The sequence below is a fragment of the Salvelinus sp. IW2-2015 genome, unplaced genomic scaffold, assembly GCF_002910315.2.
Source record: "Salvelinus sp. IW2-2015 unplaced genomic scaffold, ASM291031v2 Un_scaffold2133, whole genome shotgun sequence".
Lineage (NCBI taxonomy): Eukaryota > Metazoa > Chordata > Actinopteri > Salmoniformes > Salmonidae > Salvelinus > Salvelinus sp. IW2-2015.
Genome location: NW_019943467.1, coordinates 123130 through 132192, shown reverse-complemented (window position 1 = coordinate 132192; position 9063 = coordinate 123130). Strand labels below are relative to the sequence as shown.

General features: G+C 45.2%; 2 protein-coding genes across 2 annotated transcripts in view; one reads left to right on the top strand and one right to left on the bottom strand.

Moving 5' to 3' along the window:
• Positions 1 to 9063, top strand: part of LOC112073052 (unconventional myosin-XVI-like) — a gene marked incomplete at its 3' end in the record, with an annotated part of 197982 nt that overhangs the window by 72159 nt on the left and 116760 nt on the right. The window contains 3 exon segments of the mRNA XM_070440027.1: positions 4273 to 4423; positions 4772 to 4916; positions 5078 to 5188. Of these exon segments, the coding sequence (XP_070296128.1) occupies positions 4273 to 4423; positions 4772 to 4916; positions 5078 to 5188 (407 nt within the window).
• Positions 7585 to 8526, bottom strand: LOC112073054 (kinesin heavy chain-like). Its single transcript, XM_024140421.2, has 4 exons — positions 8311 to 8526; positions 7984 to 8101; positions 7814 to 7895; positions 7585 to 7666 (listed from the first exon to the last, which is right to left on the bottom strand). The coding sequence occupies exons 1-4, from the start codon at positions 8458 to 8460 to the stop codon at positions 7585 to 7587; spliced, it is 432 nt and encodes a 143-aa protein (XP_023996189.1). The 5' UTR covers positions 8461 to 8526.

Here is a 9063-nt window from a genome sequence, read left to right as displayed (position 1 = left end):
TGGATTAGGTATTAGGTCATATAGAACTGTTTTTGTAGATATGGATATGGTGTCAGCTAATTGACATTGTTTTTGGTCGATATGGATATGGTATTAGCTACATTCGACAATGTTTTTGTAGATATGGTATTAGGTAGTCTAGAGAAATGTTTTTGTAGATATGGATTGGTCGCCTAATATAGACATGTTTTATAGATATGATATGTATTAGGTCATTCAGCAACTGTTTTTGTAGATATGATATGTATTAAGATACTAGTCAGACACTGTTTTTGTGATTTATGATGGCTTTGGTACATTCAGACATTTTTTGTAGATATGGGATAATGTACTTAGCTTACCTTCAGACAACTGTTGTTTGTAATATGGATATTGGTATTAGTCATATCACACTGTTTTTGTAGATATGGATATGGTTTGCTAAATATCAGACCTGTTTTTGAGATATGGATTGGTTTAGTTACTATAGACACTGTTTTTTTGGTAGATATGGATAGGTATTAGGCTCTAAGAAATGTTTTTGTAGATATGATATGGTGTCAGTCATATAGACTGTTTTTGTAGATATGAATGTTTAGCTCATATAAGCAATGTTTTTGTAGATTGGATATGGTATTAGCTACATATCAGACACTGTTTTGGTAGAATGGATATGGTATTAGCTACATAATCAGACAAATGTTTTTGTAGATATGGAAAATTGTATTAGTTACTATAGAAACTGTTTGTAGATATGGATATGGTCTTAGCTACATATCAGACATGCTTTTTGGTAGATATGGGATATGTATTAGCTCTATAGACCTGTTTTGTAGATTGGAGTATGTATTAGGTAATATCAGACAACTGTTTTTGTAGTTGGTCAGTACATATAGACATGTTTTTGTAGATATGGATATGGGGTACCAGCTCATATAGACAACGGTTTTTTGTAGATTGGATATGGTATCAGCTAATATCAGACAACTGTTTTTGGTGATATGGATATGGTATTGGTACATATCAGACAACTGTTTTTGTAGATATGATTCTGTATTAGTTAATATCAGACACTTTTTTGTAGAATATGGAATGTATTTAGGTAATTCAAAACTGTTTTTTTATATATGGTATGGTTCAGCTCATATAGACATGTTTTTTGTAGATATGGATATGGTATTAGGTACATATAGACAACTGTTTTTGTAGATATGGTATGGTATAGCTCTATAGACGACTGTTTTTGTCGATATGGATTGGTTTTTCTGTTGAATAATAAAGGTGTGTGTCTTGTCTGTCCGTCTCTCTCGACAAGCATCGTGCGCTGCTGACAAGAGGATAACTTCTCTTACTGCCACCAAGACAGCTCGGTATAATGTGACCCACACCACGAGCAACGCAAGCCGCAGCACGCACGACGCCGCAGCACGGCACGACGCACAGACGCACACCACAACCATCACACACCACACCAACACACCACAACACACACATACGCTAGGAGGTTGTAATGAAGCACTAGATGGCTTTCGATGGTTCGCTGAGTATACAGCCTACTGTTTCCAGTGATATCAGATACCTAGTCGTTGACGCACGGTGCCATAAATCTAAGTTACTAAAAAAGTGGCATCAAAATGTGGTCAGTTTAAACTAGAAAACATTGGTTATTGATTGAATGTGTTTCAGTCTGCCAGTTGTTGCTTCTCTTTGTGGTGGAACGTTGACAGAGTGATGTTTGTCAAATGAGTTTTATCTGACCGATAAGTTTATGTAACAATTAACTGTACATCATGGTTGGAGTCATTAAACTTGTTTTTCAACCACTCAAAATTTCTTGTAACAACTATAGTTTTTGGCAGTCGGGTTAGCCATTACTTTGTACATGAAAAGTTTTTTAAAATTGTTTCAGAAGATTTTTCACTTATAATTACTGTTCACAATTCCAGTGGGGTCGAAGTGTACATACACTAATTTGACTGTGCTTTAAACAGCTTGAAATCAGAAAATGATGTCATGGCTTTAGGTGTGCGTGTGTGTGTGTGTGTGTGTGTGTGTGTGTGTGTGTGTGTGTGTGTGTGTGTGTGTGTGTGTGGTGTGTGTGTGGTGTGGTGTGTGTGTGTGTGTGGTGTGTGTGTGTGTGTTGTGTGTGTGTGTCGTGTGTGTGTGTGTGTGTGTGTGCTGTGTGTGTGTGTGTGTGTGTGTATTACCAACATAAATTACACTCCACCTTCTGCAGATCGTATATTTGGACACACCAAACATACAAAGAGACAGCACACACATGCACTACACACTGAGGAAGCTATCGAGCGATGTGCTTCTCCATAAATGGGTATCGAAGCTGATACCATTATCAGTACATTATTTTCCTTATTTTAGAAGCACTAATGATTAACTTCTCATTTCATGTGCTTGTGTGTGTGTATGCTGGATTGTGTGTGTGTGTGTGGTATCTGATTGTGTGTGTGTATGCATGATTGTCTGTGTGTGTGTGTATGCTGATTGTCTGTGTGTGGTGTTGCATGATTGTCTGTGTGTGTGTTATGCATGATTGTCTGTGTGTGTGTGTATGCTGATTGTGTGTGTGTATGCATGATGTGTGTGTGTATGCATGATTGTTGTGTGTGTAGGCTGATTGTTCTGTGTGTGTGTGTATGCATGATTGTCTGTGTGTGTTGTGTATGCTGAATTGGTTGTGTGTGTGTATACTGCTATTGGTGGTGTGTTGCATTGTGTGTGTGTGTGTGAATGCATTGTGTGTGTGTGTCTGTGTATGCATGATTGTGTGTGTGCGTACAGTTTGTGTGTGCCCGCGTGTTTGTGTGTGTGCATGCATGCGTGTCTGTGTATGCGTGTGTGTGAGGAGTTGATAGACAGCTCCTTGTCGCTGTTTGCGATAACACGCAGGATCTATGGGCTTCTGTTTCATCTGTCTGCAGCGATGTATCTGTTGTCTCTCCTGCTGTTAGGGATGTTATTCTTAACCTGTCTATTCCCCTGGGCTCCCTGCCTCAACAGCACAGGCATGAAATCCCCAGGGGAAATAMACTTTTTCCTTTGACTGGACAGCATACAGAGCTGCAAGAGTTGCTAGTTAATAACCAAATACAATGCCACAGCATGCTGAAGTGCAATGCCTTTGAAACCCCCAGAGAATAACACGTAGAACTGTGTTACTGTAGTGTGTAATGTAGAGACTGTCTAAAGCGTTGAATGTCAGTGTACGCCAGATGTGGATGTTGAGGGAAAGGAGGAGAGAGACTCGTACTCTCCATGTCAATCTCTCCATCATAGTGTGAGATAGGCCTATTGCAGCCTCCTCCCTACACTCCTCATCCAATAGTGGAATCAGAAACTCTCTTTAGCAGTAATCAATAGTCCATTCTAACATGTAGGTTTAACTCAGGGATAGATGTGACACCACAGGGAGACATAATCCCGTCGTTTTCGCTTAGACTCCACCCGATGTGTGCGTGCGTGCAAGAGAGAGAGAGAGAGAGAGAATGAGAGGGACAGAGAGACAGAGAGACAGAGCGACAGAGAGAGAGAAATGTTGTCACTCTGTATGAACTAAAAGAGGATAAAGCTGTATCCCTCCCCTGTGCCCTGTTAGACCTCATTACAGATGGAGGGGATCTTAACTCCTCTCTGAAGCTCAGATGGATCGATCCTCAGTGGGGTTCACACTGTCTCAGCACTGGCACATCCATATGGATGGGTTTGGAGGAGGCCTTGGTGAATTAGCCTAGAATGATTTAGATCTCAAAGTGTCCCTTTGAATAGTATTGTCTATTTAACGTGTCATTAATGTTCAGAGTATTGATCTTGGAGAACATTTTATGTGTTTCATAAATTGGCCGGTGTTCAACATAAATGTCTATGCAACATTCTATATCTTTGCAGCTAGATAGAGGCTAATTTCAAGCGCTCTAGCATTGAAAGTACTGAAAGTACCAGTGACTACAACGTCTCCTGATCACTATACTGTAGTTAAGCAATAAGGTCAGAGGGCGTGTGGTATATTGGKCATATACCCCAAATGCCTGAGGTGCCTTATTGCTATTATAAACTGGTTACCAACATAAATAGAACAGTAAACAAGTATTTTTGCGTCATATTGTCTGATATACACACGGCTAAAATTATGTTTCAGCCAATCAGCATCCAGGATTCAAACTACCCGATTTATCATGCTTAGTAATACATTTGTAACAGTCTGACAGARAGTCTTTCTCATTTTTAACCCTTAGTGGTTAGTCTCTTAACCTGCTGTGTTCCCTGTCCTGGTTCCAGGCATAGCAGCATCCGACCCCATCATGAACATGCTGCTGAGAGCAGAGGAATGCTGGGTAGAGAGACTGAAGGACCCCTCTGTCCCACCTGCCCCTACAGACAAACGCTACGATGGAGGCGAACACGACCACACCATCCCCGTCAAGAACCTGTGAGTTTGATGATCAATTCATCAAATGATCAAATTACCTCACTTATCTATATTACGCATACAATATAGTATTATTATTTTTCTTCTACTTTTTACCCCTTTTTCATGGTATCCAATTGGTAGTTATAGTCTTGTCTCATTGCTGCAACTCCTGTACGGACTTGGGAGAGGCGCAGCCCCAGGGTCTCCCGGTCGCGGCCGTCTGCGACAGAACCTGYACTCGAACCAGGATCTCTAGTGGCACAGCTAGCAACTGCAATGCAGTGCCCAATGCCATACATTATAGTTTAAGATGTTCCGGTATCAGTATTCAAAAGCAAATGATTTGCCTCCCACACAACCCTGTAGGACCCCCCTGTCCATGCCCCTCTCTAAGAGGGACAGTCTGTTGGAGAAGTGTGCCATGTTCAGTGAGGTGGGAGGGGGGCTGAGCAGATATCCTTCACAGGACAACGGTCTAGATGGACCCACAGGACCCAGCAAACTGGAGCAGGCAAGTACACTCAACATCTGCACTACAACGAAGTGTACACTCAATATGTTCACTACTGCTATACACTTCAGATATCTACTGCAGAAAAGTGTACACTTACTGTACGGGAAACCAAGTCCATGTGTGGCTGCTATGATAACCTGTGTGGTGTGGTGTTGCAGGTGAAGTTGATGCCTCCGGCGCCTAATGATGARCTGGCGTCTCTCAGTGAGCTCACAGACAGCAGCCTGCTCTACGAGATGCAGAAACGCTTTGGCAACGACCAGATATATGTAGGTAGAACACACACACACAAACACACACACACACNGTGTGGGTCTCTCCTCAGCTGCTGGCGTCGACGAGAAGGGACTATGAGAAGATCCATGAGGATCTGTCTCGTCTGCAGACAGAGAACGAGGCTGCCAAGGAGGAGGTGAAGGACAATATTCTGGATGAATCCATGTTATTCTAGAATTCTAAATGAGTCCTTCAAATCAAATTGTATTAGTCACATGCGCCGAATACAACAGGCGTAGTAGACCTTACCGTGAAATGCTTACTTACGAGCCCTTAACCAACAGTGCAGTTTWAAAAAATACGGKTAAGAATAAGAGATAAAAGTAACAAGTAATTAAAGAGGAGCAGTAAAAAATAACAATATATACAGYGGGGTGCCGGTACAGAGTCAARGTGRGGGGMCACCYGTCAGTTGAGGTAGTATGTACAGAGTTAATTAAAGTGACTYTGCATAGATGACAACAGAGAGTGGCAGTGGTGTGGAGAGYGGAGGGGGGGAATGTGAGTATTCTGGGTAGCCATTTGACTAGATGTTCATCATTATGTTCTTCTGGTTCTAGGTGAAGGAGGTGCTGCAGGCGTTGGAGGAGCTGGCTGTGAACTACGACCAGAAGAGCCAGGAYGTGGAGGACAGGAGCCAGGCCAACCAACAGCTGCAGGAGGAGCTGCAGCAGAGGACTGTGGGTCTATGGGCATGATGGGTGGGATAGAGGGGCCTAGAGCAGTTCAGCCTTAGCTAATTATGGGGTTTACCGCACCACTAATGACATTTTATTCTGCCGAGGTATCCCCTGATGTGTCAGGAGGATGGAGAGGAGAGCGTGGAGGAGAGGTAGTGGAGGGTAGGGTAGAGGTAGGGGAAGTAAGTGGAGAGGTAAGGGAGAGGTAGAGGAGAGTGGAGGAGAAGGTGGAGAGAGGTAGGGGAGAAGGTAAGGAGAGGAAGGTGGAGGAGAGGTAGGGGAGAGGTAGTGGAGAGGTAGGGGAGAGGTTAGGGGAGAGGTAGGGAGAGTAGGAGAGAGGTAGGAGAGAGGTAGGAGAGAGGTAAAGGGGAGAGGTGGGGAGAGTAGGGGAGAGGGTAGGAGAGAGGAGAGAGGGGTAGGAGAGATGTGGGGAGAGGTGGAGGAGAGGTAGGGAGAGGTAGGGGAGAGGTAGAGAGTAGGTAGAGAGGGGTAGTTGGAGAGTTAGGGGAGAGGTAGGGAGAAAGGTAGGGGGAGAGGTAGGAGAGAGGTAGAGAGAGGTAGGAGAGAGGTAGGAGCGAGGGTAGTGGAGAGTAAGGTGGAGAGGTAGGGGAGAGGGTAGGGAGAGGTAGGGGAGCAGGTAGAGGAGAGGTAAGGAGAGGGGGGAAGAGAGGTGGAGGAGTGAGAGGGTAAGAGTGGAGGAGAGAGTGAGGAGAGGAGGTCGTGAGAGGTAAGGTAGGGAGGTGGAGAGTGGAGGGGAGAGGTATGGAGGAGGGTTAGGGAAGGAGGGGGAGGAGAAGGAGAAGGTGGAGGAGAGGTGGAGAGGTAGGAGGGGAGGTAGAGGAGAGGAGAGGTGGAGGAGAGGAGGGGAGAGGTAGAGGAGAGGAGAGGTGGAGGAAGAGGTAGGAGAGAGGCTAGGAGGTGGTAGAGGAGGAGAGTGGAGGAGAGGTAGGAGAGAGGTGAGGGGAGAGTAGGAGAGAGGAGAGGTGGAGGGAGAGGTGGAGAGAGATGGTAGGAGAGGTAGAGAGTAAGGTATGTAAGCGAGGGTAGGAGAGAGGTAAGGGAGGAGGTACGGTGGAGATGGTTAGTGGGAAGGTAGGGACAGGTAGGGGAGAGGAGAGGAAGGGTATGTTTGAGGAGATAGGACAGAGAGGTAGGGTGAGAGTAGGGGAGACGGTAGGTAGAGAAGGTAAGGAGAGAAGGTTAGTGGGAAGATCGGTAAGGGGAGAGGTGGGTAAGAGGGGGGAGAGTAGGTGAGACTGAGAGGTAGAAAGAGAGGTAGGGGAGGGTAAGGTGGAGGTAGGTTTAAGAGCAGGTACGGAGAGAGGTAGGGAGGTAGATAGAGGAGGTAGGGAGAGAGGTAAGAAGGGAGACGGTAAGGGACGAGGTAGGAACCAGTGGGGTGAAAAGAGACAGGAGAGAAAAGACTAGTTATAGAGGCCTTTATGGGAGCTTATAAGGCCTACTTTAGATGCTTTCAGATTGTAGGGCTTTTATACCACATTTCATTTAGTACTGCATTATGACAGCATGTAAAGGATTGTTGAGGCCTTTATGAAGCCTTTATGAATGCCCTATTGAACCTTTATGAATGCCCTATGAAGCCTTTATGTGAGTTGCAGTTAGAAAAGTGTTTGTCAATCACAGAGAGTCGCGGACGGTATATATAGCTGCTCACTCTGTTGAGTTCATACCAGCGAGTCGTCTGTTTGTCATCGATCTCGTGCCTCTGAGTCCGGCAGCTGCTTCTGGTGGGCCTCTCTGTGAGCCTCCATCTGCTGTTCTAGAGTCTTTCTACAGGATGGACAGGAGGACGGATCAGAGGGACACACACAGAGACACACACACGGGTAAAACTAATCTGTTTTCTCCAACAGATAATCATCCTAAGAGTACTTCCAGATCCACCTTGTGGAAGTCTTAATCCGGGTTTTTAATCACCTTAATTCCTCGTTCACCCTCCAGTACGTTAAATGTGTTGCTCTCTTCTTGTCCGTGTCCACCACTGACACCTTCGTGATTTCTCTGAGGAACACAACGTGAACAACAATGTGAAGCATGTTATAAAAGGAAGCAGTGGTGTCGATAGAGGGGATGTGGTAGAGTCTCACCCTGAGCGTGCATCTTGGCCAGCTCCTCAGTCAGAGCGTCCTGACTCTCCTCCAGCTGTCTCTTCTTCTGTTCCATGTTCTGCATGTAGTCTGTCAGGGACTTGATCTTGGCTTGGTGCTACAGCACAACACACAAACACAGGGTCAGCGCTTCAAAACCTTCCCTGTTGTCACAGCCTACTGAACACAGCCCTGTTTGGCCGTTTGTAGGACTTTATTAAAGAGTGAAAAGATATCCAGAGACTCAACGTAGGACAATGAAAGTGCATTTCTGCATCAGCCTTTAGAACGCTTCACAATTATAGGGAAACCTGGCCCCTCTGTTACCTGGGAGATGAGCAGCTGACAGGAAGCCAGCTCCTTCTCGTTGGCGGCCATCTTGCATGAGGTGTCACTCTGGGAGCTTTCCAGCTGCTTGGAGCGGTTCACCAGAGATTTGACCTCTGACCTCATCTTACTGATGAAGAGACGGGTCATGGTGAACTCTTCCTCAATCACTCCACCGTTACCGTCCCTTCAGCCATCTAGACAGGAAACAGAAGACTGCATATAAAGCCTGGAGGATGAACAGTATGATTAGAACAGTCCAGGAGGAAGATATACTGTTAGGAACCTAAAGAGCATCAACTCTGACTCATGTTGTATGTTGTGGAGAGGTTTGCTCGCTACACAGGTCAACGATGTTACAACCCGTTAAGTTAACAGGACTGTTGTGAATGGGTTGTTAGTATTTGGTTCGGGTGTTGCGTGTGTTCCTACTTTATGTGTGTCTATGTATATCTGCTGTGTAGGTCCCTACCACCTTGATGTCGCTGGTACCCAATGGTGGCTTCCTATCTCACTGAGGTCTCTGAGCAGCAGGTGGAGGATCTCTGCAGCTCTCTTCTTCTGGTGTCCACTGAGCTCCTGCAGCGTGGTCAGCTCCCTCTGAACTGACAACAGGACCGTCTGGGGACACATATCAGTCACATGCCACTTGTCCTTCACCGCATCATTAAGGACCTCTATACGGTTCTAGTACCTCATCTATCCACAGGGGAAACTTGGGAGACTCATTAGAAATAGGTATATGGATCACTA

What these genes read in the sequence shown, in the direction of transcription:
- LOC112073054 (XM_024140421.2), bottom strand. Translation starts at nt 8,460, where the DNA reads ATGACCCGTCTCTTCATCAGTAAGATGAGGTCAGAGGTCAAATCTCTG. An exon ending in GTCAGCTGCTCATCTCCCAG is followed by an intron (nt 8,102 to 8,310) that starts GTAACAGAGGGG and finishes GTTGTGCTGTAG; the next exon opens with CACCAAGCCAAGATCAAGTC. An exon ending in GGCCAAGATGCACGCTCAGG is followed by an intron (nt 7,896 to 7,983) that starts GTGAGACTCTAC and finishes TGTTCCTCAGAG; the next exon opens with AAATCACGAAGGTGTCAGTG.